The sequence below is a fragment of the Calidris pugnax genome, unplaced genomic scaffold (assembly GCF_001431845.1).
Source record: "Calidris pugnax isolate Ruff unplaced genomic scaffold, ASM143184v1 scaffold17, whole genome shotgun sequence".
Classification (NCBI taxonomy): Eukaryota; Metazoa; Chordata; class Aves; order Charadriiformes; family Scolopacidae; genus Calidris; species Calidris pugnax.
Window position 1 is genome coordinate 747,441 of NW_015090794.1, and position 21,510 is coordinate 768,950.

General features: G+C 39.3%; 1 protein-coding gene across 2 annotated transcripts in view; it reads left to right on the forward strand.

Moving 5' to 3' along the window:
* The window catches only part of USP22 (ubiquitin specific peptidase 22), a 71,858-nt gene that overhangs the window by 35,976 nt on the left and 14,372 nt on the right, over positions 1-21,510 (forward strand). For both annotated transcript variants that reach the window (XM_014936518.1, XM_014936519.1), the window contains 2 exons: positions 7,869-8,038; positions 14,825-14,972. In XM_014936518.1, coding sequence (XP_014792004.1) covers positions 7,869-8,038; positions 14,825-14,972 — 318 coding nt within the window. The remainder of the gene's footprint in view (positions 1-7,868; positions 8,039-14,824; positions 14,973-21,510) is intronic.

Here is a 21,510-nt window from a genome sequence, read left to right on the forward strand (position 1 = left end):
TGCCTTTCTGTTTGCATAGGGGTGGGTAAACCTGTAGTTTATGGTGCAATGCATATCTGAAATAGTCCTATAATTTATTTTCTTTCTATTAACAGGAGTTGTTCTTGATAGTATTATACTGACTGGTTCTGTTTTCAGCGTCTTCCATGTTTTAGATTAATTTTCTTATGCTTCTTATCTTAGAGTTTTCCAGAGGGGATGGTGGTGGGGGAAACATGCCAACATTAGGTCAGTGTGTGTAAGGAAAAAAAAAACCCCACCTCATTCTTCTTGTGTGTTTGGAAAGTGTAAGCAGTGCAGTAAATACAGATCAATTTACTTTCTGGTCAAATCCCAAAACGCTGCAGAATGGACTTAACTTATGGTTCCCCCAAATGATGTGTGCGCAGGTCAAGTATTTAAACTAATGAAATGTGTCTTCCAGCTGCACGAGAGTGCGTGTGTGTGTCTGTGAGGGCTTCTGGATGGAAGGGGCTGGCCTTTTGTTGGACTTCTGTCAGTGCTAAATGAAAATATTTGTAATTAAAATGGGACAAAGAAATCCAAATTTGTTTAACAATGTCATCTAAATATAATGTACCCTGTCATCCTACAAACCTCCAACTGCAGGATTCAACACACCATATATGTGTGATATTTAATAGTTTTTGAATATATTTTGAATATAACATATAGAAAAATTGGAAACCTGTATCACGAATCTCTTCTTATAAGTTAAGAAATACCACTCTAGAGCTCTCTTCTGCCTTGAGATTTAAAAGGTTTCACTTAAAAGTCAGGTAGAAGCAAAAGAGTGAAGTTCTCCAGGTTGTGCCTCTTGGTGACTGAATAGCTTGAGGGGGCTGGGAGGTGGGTGGTGGTGATGGTATAGCTCAAGAAAGGTGGTTTGTTTCAGAAGAGATTTAGAAGGATTCAAAATGAGCAATGAGTAACCTGGCAACCTTGAATTACTGCAGAAAAAGGAGCCAAGTCAGAAAAACAAGCACAGGGGAACTTAAGCACATTTTCAGAAGTAACCAAGAGAGGAAAGATTGTTGCCCTGAGCATTTATCTTACTTTCTTTGATATGTCATGTCATCAGTTGCTTACAGTTTCCATGAAAAATACTCTGTTTAAAAAAGCTTTACTGATTGACCAATCTGAATCAGTGAATCTGTTTGGAAAGCACTTACTCAAGCCGTTGTCCCAGCTCATCTGCTGGGGATGCTTAAATACGTGAGGAGAGAAGCCTACAGGTGAGAGAGGGTTGGGGCCAGGAGGAGATGCCATTGCTGGAACCCTGGTGCTGCAGCCTCCGTGCCCCGATCTCGTGGCTCAGCACCACCTGAAGAGGGTGGTCTCATCATCGCTGTGATGTTCTTTGATATTACCAGGTTCTCTCTTGTTATGAGAGCTCCTAGAACATTTTTGTGGCTTCTCATTATTTTTATGTATCGGGATCTCACCACATCTTTTTCATTCATTTAACTGAATTGTTTTAGTCTGGCCTTCCAAAGCCACATACCCATTTTCCCTTCCTACTCCTTTCTCTGTTCAATGAGGGGTTTTTCTGTAGCTTGATGATCATGTAAAACTGAGAAAGGTTCAGTGTAGGGACGCACGGTGTTTTCAAGCTTAGACTCTTGCAAACGTCTGTTGTCTTGCTTGCAGCTCGGCAGTTTAACTTCTCAGCATCTTGAGTGGGTCATACTATTTTAGCATTATGCATTTTCTTTATTGAGTTTCTTTTGGCTCTTGTACCTTCTGAATTTTTATCCTTTTTGGAAATCCTTTTGGATTATCAGAGTAGTCTTGCTGTTGGTTCAGGCTTTTATTTGAGCATAAGCTACGTTAATCAGCACTGCATTAACTTACTCCTATTGTAGGTATTTGACAGGTCCACTATTAACCAGGATTTTTTCTGAGGTGGTGATGGAGGGGCATAAGTCAAAAGTGTATCATAAAAGAAGCTTAAAATCTGACAAAAATGTTTATTGACTTCTTGAAGGAACTCTGAATGAGGTTTAATGTCAGTGTCTGTTGAAGTGCCCTCTCACCTGAAGTAAAACTGCAAGTCCACCCCAGGCTTACTGAGAGGCTCACCATGAAGCTGAAAGGTCAGCGAGGCTGTTCCTGACCTCATGGTCTTAGACCGTGAGAGACCACCTTTGTTCCACTTGAACAGCAAGTTGTGTGCAAGTATGTAACTTGCCATGAAATCATTGTGCCGTGGGGATAGGCTTTAACTTCCTTCTAGGCAGAGGTTTTAGTTGATTTTGACCATACTCTGAATTTTATAGGTGTTTCAAAGTTTGCACTTGGAGAACTTTTTTGATTAAATTCTTTCCCCAAACTTACTCCGTCTTCTCAAAGCGGTACTGATGCTGTGGCCTGTAAACCAACAGAATATTATTAACTCTTGAAATACATGTTAAAGGGGGTGGGGAAATCCCCAACCATTTCATACACTTCTATTCTGTATGTGCTCCTCTAAGAGGAACCAGAGTCTGTAGGAAAGCCCTCCTTTCAGTACAGCCATGTATCAGCTCATGTTCTCCATCCTCCTGTGTTCTTCATCAAAGCTGTTTGGGGTCTGTGATATTTTTGAGTTGTTATCTTTGCAGTGTTTAAAAATCAGCCAAGCAAAACTCCTGGTTTCCATCTCTATACCTTTCTGCAATATAAATAAGGCGTAATACGTAAGTACGGTGGTTTGTTGCGGAATAAATAAATTCATGCTTTTGCCTGGTACTTTTTCCATCACTTCTAAGATACAAGACGTGGTTTGCAGAACTCAGGTGAATTTAAAGATAGCTTTTGAGAATTTCATAGCAAAATTTTCCTATTAAAATATGAACTTAATGTGGGCAAACTGTTTGCTTGTACCGTTTAGGAATAAACAAAGGAAAAGAAATTAATTCTTCACACAATCAAAAGCAAAGCTATAAAATTGTTTGAATTTAAAGAATACAACTGTGGTTGATATTTTTTCATTTGACTTGGCTGCGGCAGAAGTTTATGTAGCTTTTTCTTAAACTGTTGTCAAAATAATTTAATACCTGAGTGTATCATTGGTAAGTCTGTAAAAAATGTTCTGTAAAAATCCTTTTCTAATACATTTGACTCAGTGTTTCTGCTTCTGCAGTTACGTGTGGATTTCATGCCACCACTGAGAAAGGGTGGTTCAACTGAAGCGATGTGGAATAGATTCACCAAAACTGCATGGTTCTTTTTTCTTTTGAGAACTCACACGATCACAAGTGTCATGATGTCATGCATTTTCCTGTGTAGACCTGGACTTTCATGTATCTGCATACTGTTGCTTTTGGAAATGAGTAGGTTTTCTTTCTTCCAAAAGGGATTATCTTTTGAGAATAATTGCTGTCACTAACCCCATTAGCAAACCCACGCTGCTTCTGGCACACGAGTGGAGCAGCAGCATCTTGCCCTGGCTGGGCACAGTGTGTGTGTAACAGATCATTCTGGTGATGTATGGTTATGGTCTGCACCTGAAACGTGAAAGCTGAGAGAATTTGGGTTTAGTTTTAGGTGCTAAGAAGTGGGGCAGTTCTCCTTTTTGAAATACGTTTTCAGAAAGATGCTCTTAAATGATGTTGCAATTCCTCTTGATGAACATAGGATGAAACCCCAAAATTCTTCATTTTCACGCTTCACTGTTTTTTTCCAAGGGTTATGTTGAACTCTCTTTAAATATTTCAGTGAGCACTTCCTCAGCTTGCACTGACTTCTGATGCTGTCTGATGGAGCTTCAGGGAAACATCAACACCAGATGGGGAACTGGGAGAGCTGGGGCCAGGGGACAAAAAAAAAATCACTCTAAGGTGTTGCCAACCGGTGTTTAATGTAAAAAGGATCTGAAGCTGCCTGTGCTTCAGTGCATCTTGAATGATACTCTGATTGTCTCACAAAGTTGCGTTATATAGTGACCTATGTTTGTGCTTCCAGAACCTTCATTCAAATAAATCACAGTTTCTGTGTGGTAATATTTGTTCAGACTGGTTTGTCTTTTCCTATCCCAGCATGAAGCCCAGTTTTAGAGACAAACAGAACCTCTTCCAGGCGAGCCAGATAGGCGCCAGATTGGTTTTTCTGTATTTTGTATTCATGTGTGGTCCTCTCGTTTCCCCCTTTTCCCCACCTTTAATAGCTGTATGGTTGCATTTCACAGAGAAGTGGAATTTCCTTATCTTGTTTTGGTTTTTTCATCTCGCTTGCGTGGGTGGACTTGCAGAACCAGTGTTCTAGATCTCCCTGCATCACAACAAGCCTTGTTGCCCAGTCCCACAAATCCATTACTTAAAGCATTTGAAAAAACAAAGGCTGTTACTGGAAGAAGACTGAAGAATTGAAGCTGACAAAGGTAAGCCAGCTGCTTAGAACCTATTTTTGAGACCAAACATAAGAAGAATTTCCCAGATGGGTTTTCATGTACTTTAAGAGTATTTTATTTTTTATAATTATACCGTACACGAACATATTTTCATATTTTCATGACAGCAATATTAACTTACTCCAACTGAAGCTGACAAAGGTAAGCCAGCTGGTTAGAACCTAGTTTTGAGACCAAACATAAAAAGAATTTCCCAGATGGGTTTTCCTGTGCTCAGGGCACTGCAGAAGTAGATTTCTTGCTGCTTTGCTTATTGCCCTCCCTGTCCGTGTGACAGAACGACAGCAGTGGTCGTAGACCATGCATGATGATCAAAGAGTATTTTATTTTTTATAATTATACTGTACACGAACATTTTTTCATGACAGCAATATTAACTTACTCCAATACTTACATTGACATCAGCATGGTTCAGAAGTAAAAAAAGTGCTTTTCTGCTGACCACTTGCCCCAAGAGCACACATCTGTGTATAGGATCTATTAAGTACCTCGCTGGTTGCTCCTGCTCATTTCAGAAACAGTTCATAAAAAGCAGAAGCAAAGATAACGCTGTGAAGCACAGCAGAAGTTTGCAAAGTACCACCACAGCTTTATTACTAGAGGTTGGGTCCCTTTGGCAATCCTAGACACTGAGCCCACTCCTCTGTACAAACACAGTCCACTGATGGGATGCTGGTGGAGACAGCTGTAGGTGCTGGCAGAAGTGCCCTTGCTGCATTGGAGGGTTTGGCATGTTATTTTTCTGTTAATTTATGACCCACATGTTGCAAAGCTCATTATTCCAGTTAAATATTGCCAGGCTTTATTAATGGGGAGGGAATAGGTGTGGCAGACACAAGTCTCTTGCATTCTGGTCAATAAAATACTAAGAATGTTGTATAGACTTAAATTTTTAGCTACTTTCCAACAAAAGTCATTTTTTTCCATATAAGTGCAAGAGGATGTGTTGTTCCGAGTTCTGTCAGCTCTTTAGTTTACATAAATCAAGTTTTGATGTTTTCCAAGATGCTGCAATTATTTAGGCAGTGTCGTAGCTGTAGTTCAGCCCATCGTACCTGTTTCATTTCAAACGTCAGTTTAGGAGCGAGGCAGCTGCAGTCATTGCTCCCTCAAGGATACAATTGATGTATGCTCTTTAACGTTTTTCCCCTTTCAGCCGAGTAAGTTCTCATGTTTTGCTACGTTCACCATTTTCTTTATTTTTATTTTTTTTTATTAGGGTTTGGAGTATTCACGTTGCAGCCTTGTCTGTTTTGCAGGTTACTTTGTCTCGGTGCGTTCAAGTGAAGTCACTGCCTACAAAGCGCTGCCTTTAGACCCGTAAAAAACTGACACCAAAAGACCAAGCGAGTCAAGTAAACCAAGAGCCGTCTGAGGTTGACACCTATAACTAGTCCTCTGGTGGCAACTTTGCAACTTTGAGGAAGATTTGATTCTTGCGGGCACAGGGAAAAGAAGGTCCAACCACAGGCATGTAACAAATGATGTTTAATAAATCATTCCAAAAAGCTGCCTTTATGTGTTTGCTTTTACTTGTGAGATACTGAGAAGAAAAGTGATAGGGTGAGTCTCTAGATGTACTTCTGATTTTTCCAGTAGTCTTCTGCAGCGTGCAGCCTGACTTGGAATTCTGGTGATGACCAGAGGGACTGAGTTTTCCGGAGAGACCCTTCTGCTTCTCAAAATACCCTGGTGCATCTCAGGCGTGTTACAGGTTTCTGTGTACACAGTCTGTTGTTTAAATAAAATCGCTACGTTTTAAATGGAAAATAGAGGGGAGAGGTTCTCCACGTTTCTCCACTTGCACAGTGTGAACACCTTTCTGTTGTGACGACGTTTGCAGAGACGCGTAGACCGGAGACTGGAATAGGATTGCGTACAAAGCCGAAGCACCACACCATATTTCAAGCTGCTACAACAAATTAACTATTTAACACTTCTGCTGATGTTCTGCATACACTTGTTGCCTCCCAGCATGAAAATAAAGCGAATAATTGCAATAGCTTTCTGCCCAGTAAAAGTTACTGGAATAAAATGAGAAACTTTGTCCTGCGCTTTGATGAAGAGACGCGATAGGAAGCTGTGGGAAGGAGGAGGGTGTTGTTTTAGGTACAGGAAAAATAATGTTGGAGGGCTGTGTGTCCATCGCCTCCAGCTCAGAATGCAGTTCAAGCTGATGTAGTGCCATTTCTCTCTGGTAACCATAGCAACCGGACCACACCTCCTCCTGCTGAAAGATGCTAAAGAGCCCTTTGAGCACTATCTGGTGTACTGCAAGGGAACTGCACCATTTTTAATTACCACGGCATTGCCAGCTGACACTTTTTTTTCCCTTTTTTCTTTTGATTCCCCATGGAATGGCAAGGAAATTCTTCGTTCTCGGTCAAGTAATCCTGTTTTTTCATTCACTGTTTGTGTAGTAATCCTGTTTATATTGCAGAAGAGGACTACGTTAATTTTAAATTAATACTGGAATTGTAGCTATCAATGCATTTTTATCTTGTTTTGAAGTAAATTTTTGTTTTAAAAATAAGCATTCTTGTGCACCTAATGCTCTTCTCATTTAGCACTTCCTGTATGGTGGTATTATGTTAACATTTTGGAAGAATACTCAAGGATTTGAGCATGTTTTTCTTCTCGCTTAGACTTTGCAAATGACTGAAAAGCTTTCCCCACTCCTAACCTCTCTTCTGTTGTGCAACAAAAGAGCTTTCCTTTAAGCATCTTGGTTTCCAAGCACAAGAAATCGTCTCTGGGCATTACTGAACGTTTGACTTAAGGTGTGATGAATCCTCTTATGCCAAGTTGAATTTTTTTGATCTGTACTGTAGATTGATGTTTAAATTAGCTAAAACAAGTGTGGAACTAGTATTGTTCAGAGCTTCTCTTTAAGGTTGTTTTGTTTGGATCTTGGGTTTTGTACAAAAAAAAAAGGATATGCTAAATCTGCATTGGATGTCATTGTCGAGGCAGTCTTTTTTGCTGCCTTTCTTAGAAAAAATGATTGTTGCATTATAACAGTACAAAAGCCTTATTCTGGCTTTGTGACCTGCATGAGGGAAAGCCTTTTAAACTACCTGAAAACTTATTGGTTGATGTATTTAAATGTATTGGGTTTGCTCTATAGTGACTGAACCAGTTGTTGTCATGGCACTTTGGTATCAGCTTGGGGAGGGGGCATGTTTTGGTGGTGTGTGGTAAAACAGCCATTGCAAAATAATGCTATTGGTGGTGGTGTACTTTGAGGTTTACTTTCTTCAGAGAATTATAGAATAAATCCCAGTGTAGTTCAGAAACTTTGTGACTTGGGTACATCAAAATCAATAGCTTACCTAAAAAACGTAAAACTGTGTACTTGGAGCTGTACATAGACAATAACTCTGGCAATATTGTGAAAACTATATAAAGATGCAAATAAATATACTGTTTTGTTAGCTCGATAACACTTATGCTTCCCCTCCCCCTTCTGTCTTTATAGGTCTACGAGGGCTAATCAATCTTGGGAACACATGTTTTATGAACTGTATTGTCCAGGCACTTACCCACACTCCACTGCTGCGAGATTTCTTCCTCTCCGACAGGCACAAATGTGAAATGCAAAGCCCCAGCTCATGTCTGGTCTGTGAAATGTCTACGCTTTTTCAGGAGGTGAGTGCTGTTTGCCACAATAGCATCGCCTTTCTGCGGGTGCTGGCTGTTTCTTACCCCAAAAGGGATTGTATTCTCTTTGCAAATTAATTTTTCCCTCAAGTTGTGGCAAAACAGAGCAGTGAAGAACATGTGAGACCCTACTGTCAAAAATACCCAACTGCTGAAAAGGAAACCATTGGCCTTACAAACCCTATTCTTGAGTCACCCTTGTTTAGTCAAAGGTTATATTGGAAATAATTACAGTGCTGCCTGCTCTTCTGAGACTGATCTGCAAGCCTTTAGTCTTAAAGCTGAATGTGTGCTTTAATTAAAGGTGCAAGTTGTTACTGGAAAATATGTCACTGGCTCTTGGGTGATGATGGGAGTGAGAATAAAGCAGTAGTATATAGCCTTGTGGTTTAAGGCACTGCATTATGTAGGTCTGTATAAATATTTTAAAGATCTCGATTCAGGGCTTTCTAACAGGGAGAAACATTTTTGCTATCATCTCTTAGGTGGAAGTCCATTAGTGGTCAGGAGGATGTAGAACAGCGAACGTGTTGGCACAGTTTGTACCTTCCATGTACAAACTACTCTTCTTTCCTGTTCTCACTCAGGTGGCTTTGCAGCCTGCCTTTCTCTGCAGGTCTCATCTGTGCTCTATGAGACAGCACAGTCTTTCCTTAATAAATAGTCAACGAGCTTTATTAACTATCTTAGTTCCCCATCGGGGACTGTGCCTAGACGTGGGCTTCTAGTTTTAAGATGAGTCTTTAAAAACAAACAAACAAACAAAATCCAATTCTGTGCCTTTCCCTCAGTGATAGATCTGCTTTTTTGGTAAGTAAAAAAAATATAAATACAAACACAAAAAAAACCAGCCAAAACCAACAACAACAAAAAAAGGGAAAAGCAAAAGCTATAGTCCATGCTGTCACAGAGCATTTGAGATAGCTGGAGATGTCAGTACTCGGAGCATGTCTTGTGTATATCCTGCCATGGAAGTTCGTTCAGGCTGAGACCAACCTAAAATAGTTTTACCTTTATCTTGTGATTTTCAATTTGATTTTACTTCTGTGCCTTTTCCCCAGAGATGATTCTTTTTGGTCATTGCAGGCGAGTTAAACGTACATGGAAGATACAGTCCCCCTTAGCAATTCCAGTATCAAGTTGTTTTCTGCTCATACTCGGCACTGGTGTGACTTAGCAACTTTCCATGCTGCTTATCAGTCATTAGTTGTACGTTATCCTTCTTATTTTTTGATTTATTTTTCAATTATTCCTGAGTCTAGCAGGAAAGGAGGTAAAAACAAAAGGCAGGCATACCAATAGGTAGCAGCTGCAGGATTATTGAAACCAGATGTGCAGTTAAATGGGGAAATACCACTGCCTGAATTAAAAAAATCCGTCATGGTATAGAAATAGCAGTTTCTGTACACTGTTAATATAGAAAGCTATTTGTTTATTTAAAAAAAAAGGTACTATTATAATCTTGATACCCTTTCATCAAGTTTTGGTATAAAGCCTTATTCCTATGAATATCTGTTTACACACATTCATTTTTTTAAAAATCCCTTGGACAAGGGGAAATGAGTATTACATTATAGATTGAGGGCCTGGAGGAATGATCAGGACTGTCTAGGTAATGTTTTTTTCTTTCCATTTTTGTACGTGGAGCCCTGTTGATGGCCTAGGTTGCCTCTTGTAAGACTATATACAAGCATGTAACAAAGAACGGGCAGTTATCCAAAACGGGGCTTAAATGCAGCATTCGCATTACTTTCAATTGTAATCAAGTTTAATTTCACACACAATTTTGGGAATCTCAGCCTTCGTTTTCCCCAATCAAAATTCATGCCTACGCTTGCTGTAATTCTAATAATTAATGTTCTCCAACGTGGGGGCATGTGAGCAAGAGAAGGGCCCTATCTGCGAGATCAGACTGTGAAGACAGCAGTACAGTAGACTCTGTCCTTATTTTGGGTTGAAATCTTGCAGCTTTGTGCTGTGGGAGGACAACAGAAAGTGACTCAACCATGTCGAAGTAAAACTAGAGCTTAGTCCTCCACAAGAAAAACCGTAGTGTCTGTAACCAGCTCTGTATATTTTAACTTGCAAGCAGTAAATCCCGCGTTATCAGCACTCATTATGAAATTCTGTTTCCCAGTGACTTTGAATTTCTCTGCATTCAGAATTAAAACCAAAATCTTGCATTTTTGGAGCGGCCTGGTTATCTTTCATCTCCCAACTATATGCAGTGGTTATGATGAAAGTTCCTACGCTGTCTTTGCAGAGATGAGGTCTGAATGAGGGAAAGCCAGCCAGTGGAGATCTCAGTGCTAGGGTTGAGAATTCCTTTGTAATTGAATTACCGGAGAAACTTTGGTTCAGGTTCTATCTTGTTTTCACATAGCTTTCCCACCAGGGTTAACTGATGGAGTTATCCCAAGGCATCTTGCCCAGTGACAAACGATCAGGGCAGGGGTTAACTTCATCTCCCCTCCACCCTTCTCTTCTGAAGGTGTGATCTTAGGCAAATGGAATGCCAGGGGATCTGGTGAGTGCATGCCAGGAAGATCTCTCCAGGAAAAAAAGAGACTGATTTGAACATTAAATGGGAGTTACTATGCATAAATAAGCAAGTTTTGCTATTTTCCTTCTTAAACAGAAAACGCTTGTTCCTTTTCTTTGCTTAAGATCATTTAGTTACATAGGTTGTGTGATTTCTCTGTGATAAATAGGAAGCTACAGAGTTCTTCTACCTTGAAGTAGGTTGATGGTGAGTAATGAGTGTCAGATGGTTCTCAGAATTGAGGAGGTTTTTTTCCTGGTAGCTTTTCTTGTGAGTATGCCAAGCATTGAATCTCTGTTTGTTTTAAAAATATCTGACTGCATCAATTAACATTCTCATTTGTGCTGCTTGAAACCTATTTCTCAATAGAATCATGACATGAATTACACTGCATAAGAAAAGGAATGAAAAGGATTTGGGAATAACAGATAGTGGTGAAACTGGATGGAGGGAAGATAGAACACACAGAATCCGTTCATTGAGCCTTTGGGCTGAAAGGGTTTGTGCACTACTTTTTACCTACTGGCATTTGTGTTTTAGTTTTGCCTCGCCAATGAAAACTAATTTCCAGATGGTCCACACCCTAAGGTTTATCAAAATAATTTAGAGAGTGACCATTGTGGGTGGTAGAGTTAGTGGGTCTGTATCTCAGTGTACTCTGGCTGGAACAGCAAGAATACCTGGGGATAGAGCAGAACGCAGAGCATCCACTCAGAGATGTAAAGAACAAAGCCTTCTTTATTCCCATCATTACTCATCCTCGTGAGCCCATCAAAGTGCACTGCACAACTACGCGGAGAGTTGAGAAGTGAGGACAGAAGGGAAAAAGGAGGAGATGATTTATGGCTTTGATATCTCAAGATGGTACACCGTTGAAACGGCTTATGTGTGAAATAAGTTACTACAAAGGTACAAGGGAGAAAAAAGTAGTTAAGGCTCTTTACATAGACAGAGGCTTTGCATTTTGTAATGGAAAATACAGTTTGTGCCGATTTAGTAAAATCTCTTCTCTGAAATAAGTATAAAACATACAGAGCACATGCAAGGAAAGTGGTTTTTCTGATTCCTTGAACCATTGCTTTTTGTTTGGAAACCTCCAGTAGGTGTTCTTTTCTGTGTTACCCTCTTCCTTTACCCATTGTAAATTTTCAGAACGTTTAAAGTCTTAACTGAGAACCAATCTCTAAGAGGAGATTTTAGCTTCTCAAATTGGACTGGAGCCTGGTACAGGATTTATGCCTAAAAATTCTAGATTACAAAGCTGTGAGACTGTTCAGTTGATAGATATGCGGGATAGATCAAATGTATTTGTTCATGTAATTGGGAAACTTCCCTGCATGTGTTTTTGGCAGGAGGAATAGAAAGAAGTACAGATGTGTGTGGTGGGGGTTTTGTTTTGATTTGGTTGGTGTTTTTTTTAAACTGGTATCTGTATATTTTTGGTATCAATAATGCAAAATACAAAGCCTAAAATCCTCTAAATCCTCTATAGTTTCTTCCTTTTAGTGTCCAAGAGCAAATGTTTTAAGTGCAATAGAAGAAAGTTACTGTTACTTGGGTTGTGTGTAAGAAATGGAGGCTTTGAATCCTGGTTTGGTTTTTCCTTTTTTTTCCTGCAACAGCAATTAAAGAGCATATTACCAAGTATTTTCAAATTGCTTGAGCTAGTTCTCTCCAATATAAACAACTGATACTGCTGAATTGAAAACATATTTGAGAAATTTAAACAAAAATTGTTTTAAATGATGTTTGGAAGAATTGTGCTATTGGAATGTTTTAGAGGTGTCTTGCAAATACATCATTATTTATATTTGCACACTTTAATGAAAAGGTTTGTACAGTAGTGATTGAATAAGACTTTATGTGGACTTTTTTTCCTTTTTGTGGATTGGCACACCTCTGAGAGGCTGCTCTTCCCAGCAACAAGGAAATGACAGAGATGGGATGGATGTTTCATACATTCCAGTTAAATATTGCTACTGAATGTGCTCAGATTCTTTTGTTTCCTTTTTGATTTATTAGAATAGTGAAGCTTTCCCCACCCCCATGTATATTCAACACCCTTCTTACTAGGCGTGCGTTTCTAGTTTCTGTGTGATAATAGCTAATAATTTGATAAAGCTCCTTGTTAGATTCTTCTCTACCTAATGAAGCACTAGAGAATGTAGAATCTGCTGGCAGGTCTGGTGCCTGCACTGGAGTAATTACAGAGAGTGCTGTTGGTTAAAATGACGGGAGAGCTCTGGGACTAATTGTAAGGAGTGACAGAACAGAGAAGTTTTATTGCTGCAGTTCCCTGAATTATGTTGAGCAGCAGCTGCGTCAGCAGATTTCAATTACCATACTGCTGCTCCAGTCCCTTGGTGTCATTCTTGTTGGCATCACAGTTAACTATTGATCGTTTTATTTATAGAAGCATTTTGTGGTGTTTGGCTGCAGAGGTATATCTTCTTGTTTGGAAAAAGCGGAGCTTGCAATAAGGACATTTCTTTGCAAGGAAATGCGCTAAAACCATTTAGAAAACCCTACAAATATGAGGACTAGATGAGAAGATTGTACTACTTTTTGCCTACCTGTCTCTTAAACTACAGTATATTTTATCTAGGCAGGTTTGTAGCACTGTGCCTGGTCTTCCACTGATATAAAATGCTCGGAGACTGGGCAGGGAGAAATTTAGGGCTGGGGAAGGAAGCCCGCTTTTCCAATAAAAGTGAGAAATTATTTACTGCTGGGGTTTCAAATCTTATTTTTGATCTGTGCTGCTTACTGTCTTCTGTTTGGGAAGAGTAACTGAAAATAAATTGCCATTGATTTGATAGGATCTTGGGAAAACATAATCATGGTGCTGCAGGCACCCTTTACTGGCAAATACCTTTTCCAAAGGTTAGGGAAGGCAAAATGACTTAAAATTTTCACTTATTAAAAATAAAATGTTACCCTGTGAAATGCAACCTGAAGCCCAAGTGCATAAACAGTTCTGGGCCTTTTCTGGCTCCCTGCAGGGACACCGCAAGCGTCTCTGCTTTGCCTTTGGAACTGGTTTAACCATGTTGGGGGGTTCATGAATGGATACAGAAGTCAGCTTGCTGGAGAGGGGACTGAGCTTTAGCCTCAGACTCAGTGCTGGAATTGACAGGAGGAGTGAGGACTTGGGAAGATGAAAGTAGAAGAATTGCAGCATCCAAGAATTGCATCCAAGGTAGCACTTGGATGGAAACAGAGAGGGTAAAGAAAGGAGCTGAACCTCAACGTGGGGAAACACAGACCCTTAGTGTGTGTGAGGGTTGGGGTTTTTTTGTGGGACCTGGCTGGTTTTTATTTTTAAAATTTTTAAAATAAACAAAACCTAGTGTGAATTTCTGTAGGCAGTTATCTGTCCTCCTCTTCTGTGCTGCTTTGCTCCCCAGCTGCGTGTCACCGCTCTGCAGCGGTGTTTCACATCGCGGTTTTGCTGACTGAATAATTTGCCTGTGCACTCTCTAATACGCTCCTGGCAAAAGCACCTGGGGCAATTTCAGTGGCTACGGTAGCCAGCTCATCAGATTTTGACTGAAGCAGATTAAGAAGCAGATGCAGGAGCTGGTCCAGGACCAGAACTCTGGCAGTGACACCCTGCAGGAGCGTTAATGGGCAGCTGACGTTGGGATGGGTGAATGAAGTGGTACCTTCAGCCCTGCAAACAGCTGGGATGAATAAAGTTGTTCCTACAGGCTTGGTTCAGGGGCTGGATGGCAGGTGGCATCTGTTATCCTCATCTTCACTGTTTGTCCTGATTTCTGGGGGCATGTAATTTATGAATGAAATTGTTGATCTCTTGCAAATGCAGGATTTCTCCCCCCAGGTTTTTTTAATAAAAGCCAGTGGTATCAGTAAGGTATTTTTGAGTGTTGGTCCCCTTCCCCTTTTTTTTTTTTTAATTTTTTCATTTTAGGCAATTTTTGAGTGTTGCTCCCCTTTCCCTTTTTTTTTTTTTTTTAATTTTTTCATTTTAGGCTACACCATCACAAAATGAAGGAATTTCAAGGAAGAAAACTGAGGTGCTCAGTTCCAAAATCACTTTTTCAGTAGTCTGTGATAAAAAGCTGTCTCTGTGTTTTACTATTAAGGCCATCAGAATTAAACGGTTTAAATTTGTTTGACTAAATTGCACTCACTGAAGTTTTTAATAATGAAATGCATTGAGGCTGTGTAACGCGTGTTAACAGTCATGTCCTTTTCTTTGCTTTGAGCAGTTTTACTCTGGGCACCGATCTCCTCACATTCCATATAGGTTATTGCACCTGGTATGGACTCACGCACGGCATTTAGCAGGGTACGAGCAACAAGATGCACACGAGTTCCTCATTGCTGCATTAGATGTGCTACACAGACACTGCAAAGGTAAGGCTTGTACCCAGTCTTCAAGCAACAAGGAATATTGGATCAAAAGGAGGTAGAAAAATCTCTTCTCAAATCAAGTGTAGCGTCTTCCAGTAGAGCAGTCTTAGCTAGTTCCTTTTAAAATGTTTGGTAGACTTAAAGGAAAAGATTTATTTATGAAGAAACCATTCCTACTGTCAGAAATCACCCACAGTTAGAAGCAGACAAGCCTGTACACTGATTTGAATCACCATCGTGGTGTGCTCTTATTGGTTGTGAGTCACTGTCTTTTCTTTTAAATTGCCATTTTAATTCTATTTATACATGAGGTAGTTAGAGCTCTTACTCAGTGTGTCATGGGACTGATGAAAATAACATAAGGGAGGCTATGGCTGTTCTGCTTAAATATTATTTTACTGCATTTGTGATACCCAATTGCTTACAGAAATGTTAATAAGAGAAAAAGTAGCATTTGGTTTTGGTATCTTCTATTAATCTGTATATAAAAAATACACAATTCTACAATACAGTAAAAATATTCAGCAAGATACTTTTAGAGATGAAGTACCTAAGTCTTGAATCGCTTTGGTAATATGATAGGAAATTATGTATTTCATGTTCGTTAACTGAATCTGAACTGAAAATTTCCCAATCCACCAATGTTTGATCTAGCTTGATTTACTTAAGCACAGAAATTTGTAAGGGAAATTCTTTTAAGGGAAAAACAGTAGGGTTGATGCTAGCAAAACAAACAAAAATCCTTGGTCACTAAAAATAAGCTTTAAAGCACTCAACTTTCCTCTCATGCTCTTAGAAAATGCACTTAGAGGTTACTTGTTTGGCTTATCAAAGGGAAGGCCACTTTGAAATATTTTGAAGTTTTGCTTTTATCTTTGAGATAGTCTTACATGGTAGCAGATGTGCTTGTTCAGATTCATAATAGGTGTCGTCCAAAAGAGTCTTCTGCAAAAAGGATACTTCTAAGGAAAGGAGAACAGTTCTCTTGTGATTACTAATATCTGTCACTTGACAATCACTAACTGAAATTCAATAAGCCTAATGAAACTAGTCTTGAGTACTGTAAGGAACAGAGTTTACCCAAATACTGACCTCTCCCTTCTTAACACTGAATGAACTCAGCTGCAAACAGAAATACTCTGTGTTTCCTCTTAACCACCAATCTAGCAAATCTTGAAGCTTTTTCTTCATCTTTCGTATAAAATGATCTTTATATTTCTTCTCTACTTTCTGATTTGTTCATGAAGGAGTAGTATTTTCTTCTCAGAATTGTGAAGAAAAAACTTACAACAATAAAGGTCCCTGCACTCTTTTCAAACTGATAAAGAATCTGAGAAGATTTATTTATTTATTTAAAGAGTGATTTGGCTTTAAATGAAAACTCTTCTGGAATTACCAACAAAATCAAGCTTTCTCAATGGTTTCTTTATTCTTGGTTCCATTTGGCCTCTCTGGCTTGAATGAAAACAAAACTGGGATCTGTCCTAAAACCTTGAAAAAACTGGATGTTGGACATTCTTTGGAAAGAACATGTGCATGTGTTTGGATTCTTTTACTACTGGTTGGATATCACAGATGTGTTGAAAACACTGACTTCTGAATTGGTGTCAAGTTTTGTAACATTTTCAGTCAGATTGAATTGAATTCAGGGGTTTTGTACCTTTAGTACTGAGCATTTTTGGCTTGTGGCAAAGGTACCGTTTACATTCAATGCAAGGACTGAAATTCAGTTATTTAATGGATGCCCTTCAGTTTGAGCTAGTTGCATGGATGGAACCAAGCTGTCACAGTGCTACTGGTGGGAAGGTGTTAGCTCTAGATCCTTGGCATCTGTGTATCCAGGTCTTTAAATGTCAGTTTCTTAAGAAATGGACTTTTATTAAACTATGGTAAATAATCTATTCCACATCAAGGTAATTTAAAATAAATGGTTGAGCAGTTGTGTGGGAACCAAACCAGTTTGTCTAAACCAGAATTTCAAGTATGGACGTGATAAACCACTTTTGGAATGAATTAGTTTGCTCTGTAATGAGAAAGTTTTCCCACTTATGCATGCATACACACAGACACACACACACACGTGACTTACACATATGTAAAAATTTTATTGCTAATAGTGAGAATATGTCCTAAAGCTACAATAAGCAAATAATGCCTCCCCTGCCAATATTAAATATTTATTTTAATGAATCAAAAAGCTTTTAAAGCTTCCAGTCAATAGTAATCAAGTTCTACAATTAACACACAGTGAAGTAAAATGAAGTATGAGGGAAAATTCTGTCCAGAAGCCCTAGCTTTTGAACGTTATTCATAATCACCAAAGTTTCAGGCACCAAAGTAAACAAGAGTGTTCCTTATGTTAAGAACTGTATAAATATCCAATGATATTTGTTTAGCTGACATTGGTCACTTATCCCTTTTCCATTCCATTTACTCTGCTTTCTAGGAAGTGTGGTAATGCAAGTCAGAGCAGGCTGTGAGTGCTCGGTATTGATATCTGTCATCACCTAAATGAGGAAAAGTGTATGATTTTGATGTGTATTTAAAGATAAGTTTTGTAATACTCCATTCTGTGAAGCATAAAATTAACTGCTCCGAGATTCATATATGGGCTGGCCCAGGTAGTTGTTTGGGTTTTTTTCATGCTGGTTGAATATATAATTTGTTTTAGTGGCATCCATGAAGTTTTGGAAGCCCAGGAATTATGATCACCAGGGCAAATTCTGGACATTTAACAGGGCTTCTCTCTGCTGCTGGAGTAACATAAAATATTTCTGAATATTTCAGACATTTGCTTCTTCACCAGAGTAATGCCTTGAAGACCTGGCTGTGTCAGTAACGGCCACCTTCTTTGTATTAAAGTCTGACCATTCACCTGGGCTTTGGCATGTATTGCCTTTGATCTTCAAAATACATAGCAACTTTGTTTTTCAGTCTCAGAATGTGTTTGGATTCTAGAAGATGCTGAGAATGATCAGATATAGATCTGTTACTTCTTCCATGTTTTCTTAGACTCTTCCATGAAGAGCAGCTACAAAGTGTACCCCGTTCTTCCTGTGGGATCCTTCACGAGTTCCTGGGTTCTTCATTTCTTAGAGGGATGTAAAGAATGGGTGTTTCTGCCCAGTCTGTAAAGCATTAGGTCAGCTTTTAGTCAACATGACAGATACATCTTAATTACCAGTGCTTTGGAAGAAACTCAGGGTTCTAATTTTGGAGTCTCTCATGAGAGTGAGGTTCCAACCATCCAAAGACTTCCTAGTTTACTAACTTTGTTTCAGACTCATTCAAACTTAGAGAAACTTAGACCAGAAGTACTATTTTCTTGTATGGAGCAAGACTGCAATTCAGAAGTTCATGTTCAGCCCAGGGAAATCACTGGCTGTATTTTAATTTTTCTTTTAATTTTATTTTATTGCAAGAGCAACAACAGTCAAGCAGCAGAGAGCGGCAGAGATGTGCGTTTGTACGCAAAGGTTCAAAAGATAGAAAATGTGAAGTAATGCTGTATTTTTATCCCCAACTTTATCCAGCCAATGTTATTCAATTGTCTAACAACAAAAAAAACCATATTGCTTTCAAGCTGATTATTCCTCATTTGTTATTCAGTTGTCTAACAAGAAAAAAAAAGAATATTGCTTTCAAGCTGATTATTCCTCATTTATCTGGTTTTCATGAAGCATTTTGCATTCATCTTTAACAAGGACTGCTACAAAGCAAATTTGAAGCCTGGTGCTGGGTATCACAGAACAAGAATGCTGTGCTGATTTGGGAGTAAAACACCACCCTGCTCTGTGAATTCTGCTTCATGTTCTTAGGAACTGATAGAGCATATGCTTGTGAAACCTGTCATCTGCTGTGATCCGTGGAAGTTTAAGTGTACACCGCTTGGCCATAAAGAATAGCAACCAAGTGTTCAGAACACTGGGGGCCAAAGGAAAGCAGAAAAGTCCATGTCCCTTTTGATTAATGCCCCTTTTAAAATCTGAGAATTTTTAAATTCCTTTTTCTCATCCAAAATACATAATGGAAGTTGGAGGCAAAACTTCTTTATTTCAAAACCAAAAGCAATATTTAAAAGTAATCTGTAGCTGTTCTTACAGTTGTTACTTATTATTTACTTTTAGTAGTATATTAAATGCATATGTATTTGAACACAAGTTAATGTGCTTAGTTGTTGCACAGATGCAGTAGTATCTTCTCTGTTGTGAGGGTTTTTTTAAGAGTAGCATTTGGGGGATCGGACTAGATGATCTCGAGAGGTCCCTTCCAACCCCATATCATTCTGTGATTTAATTTGAATCCAAACTTTCTTCCATTCCCACAATTACATTAATGTATATTGATGTATTTTAAAGTTTGGTTTTGGTCTTGTGCTGACCATTCTCTTACAAGAAGCTGCTGGTTTCCCTAGTAGGAATCACGACCAGCTTTGAGAGCAAAATGTATGGAACTAAAGCCTGCTTTTTAAGACATAAATGTTGAAGGGAACCTTAACTTGAGCACAACAATCTCACAGCTTCTAGTTCTCAGCTGCATAACATACCTCCTCTCAGCATCTGCTACGTATTGACAACTGTGAGTAGGTGGTAATCTTACTTTTTTTTTTTCCCTCCCTCCTCTCCAACCAAATGTCATGGGAAATAACGCCGAGTGGGTAATGCCCTTCTGTTTTGCTGGGAACAAGCTCGCAGGATACTCTTGTGAGACCCTCTCATCACTGATCCTAATTGACTTGCCTAATTGAAAAGGGAATGTTGGTTCTCTCCCGTGGGCGGAGATGGATGGCTGTTAAAGGTGGCCAACAGGGATGTTACCTCTGGTCCCGTGAAAATCTCTACACCCTGTTTCTCTGCTTCTGCCCCCTCGAAACAAACCAGAGGGAGAGAATGTTTCCAATGGCGAGATTAAAGGGATGGGGCAGTTGCATGTTGTTTCTTTGAAAAGAAAAAAAATGGAGTTTTAAAAACAAGGACAAAACCCATTAAATTCTTTTTTTTGAAAATCCACATGTAGTCTTTAAAGCTTATACGTGATCTTTCTCTAAAGGTGAAGAATGTCTTGTACAGTCTCTATGCTGTGTGCTCTATTCATTAGCTTAGCATAATTGAGACCTTAAAAAGATCTAAAGTTCAGTAAGATTTAGCTGAAATTCCCATCAAGAAATGCCTGAGACTGGGTCTGATAACCCCCAACTTGAACCTTGTACATTTGAAATCTAATTTTAGGGCATTTTGTTCAAGAGCCTTTTTAAGGGAAGAATGTGCTTTTCTTGACAATTCAAATAGGAGTTTCTAAAGTGGGCAGCTGAGAGAGAGCTTTTCTGAGGCATTTAGGATCTAATTAACTGAAGTGGCCCATTGCAGCTTAGTAGGTATCACCTATGTCTGCTTTTCCGTGCGTGGAACCTTTGTCAGTTTACATATTTTCCAACAAATTTCTAAAGCTTTATTGGAAAACAGAAATCTCATTCCTTTCTGCTCCAAAAAGACTCCAGCTGGAGTGCCTTAGACCCAAGAAAAATGGTAGGGTTTTACTCTATGCTTTTAGTTTCTTTAGGTGGTTTTTTTTTGACATGCTTGACTAGAAATAAATTATTTTTGAGTAATAGCTCTGATTTGAGGACTCAGCATCTTGGTATTTAATTTCTGAAACTGAAATACTTCCTAGTAGGTTAAAGATACCAGGAAATCTGGCAAAACTTCTCCTAGAGAAGTTTTGGACGCCCCATCCCTGGAGGGGTTCAAGGCCAGGTTGGATGAGGCTTTGAGCAACCTGGTCTGGTGGGGAGGTGTCCCTGCCCAGGGCAGGGGGGCTGGAACTGAATGGTCTTTAAGGTCCCTTCCAACCCAACCATTCTATGATTCTGTGAAAACCAGATTTTGTCTCTGCAGTTTCTGTTGTAGGAGATGGGAAGACATCTTAAGATGTACTTTATAAAATGATTAACTGCTGCTGTGAAATAGTTTGTGCGTGCATCTCTGTTTACAAAGCAAACCCAAATGCACCTATCTTGCCCAAGGAAAATAATTGGTACAGTGATGGAAATCAAAGAAGCAGCGTATCACTCCTAGCTCATCTATGGGGAATGGAGGGAGTATGCTTTACAGCTGAGAACTGTGCCAAGAAATTTTTGTTTAATGCTCTGCTTAGTCCAAGAAAGCTGAATTGGCCTAATCTCAGCACTCAAATCATAAAAAATGAATTGCTGTGCTCCCAAGAGCTGCAATGACAGTTTGTAATGCCTAAAAGATGGGTACATGTTCACTGTGCCCCTTGGGAACTTGGAGGATTGACGTGTCTGAAGAAGCTGGAGGGAGACACAGCACTTATCTGCCCACTTCAGATAGGGACATCTCATTTTCTCACTGCTGAAAACTTGAACAGAAAGTACACGTTTACATGGAAAGGACGGGATGCAGGGAGCAGGCTGGAGATTAACGGGTCCTAACAAACCTCCCTGCGCTCCTTGGAGAAGTTGACTGAGGTAGAATTAAAAGGTAGTGCCTGCTGATGGTTTCTCCTCTCTGTTCATTTAGGA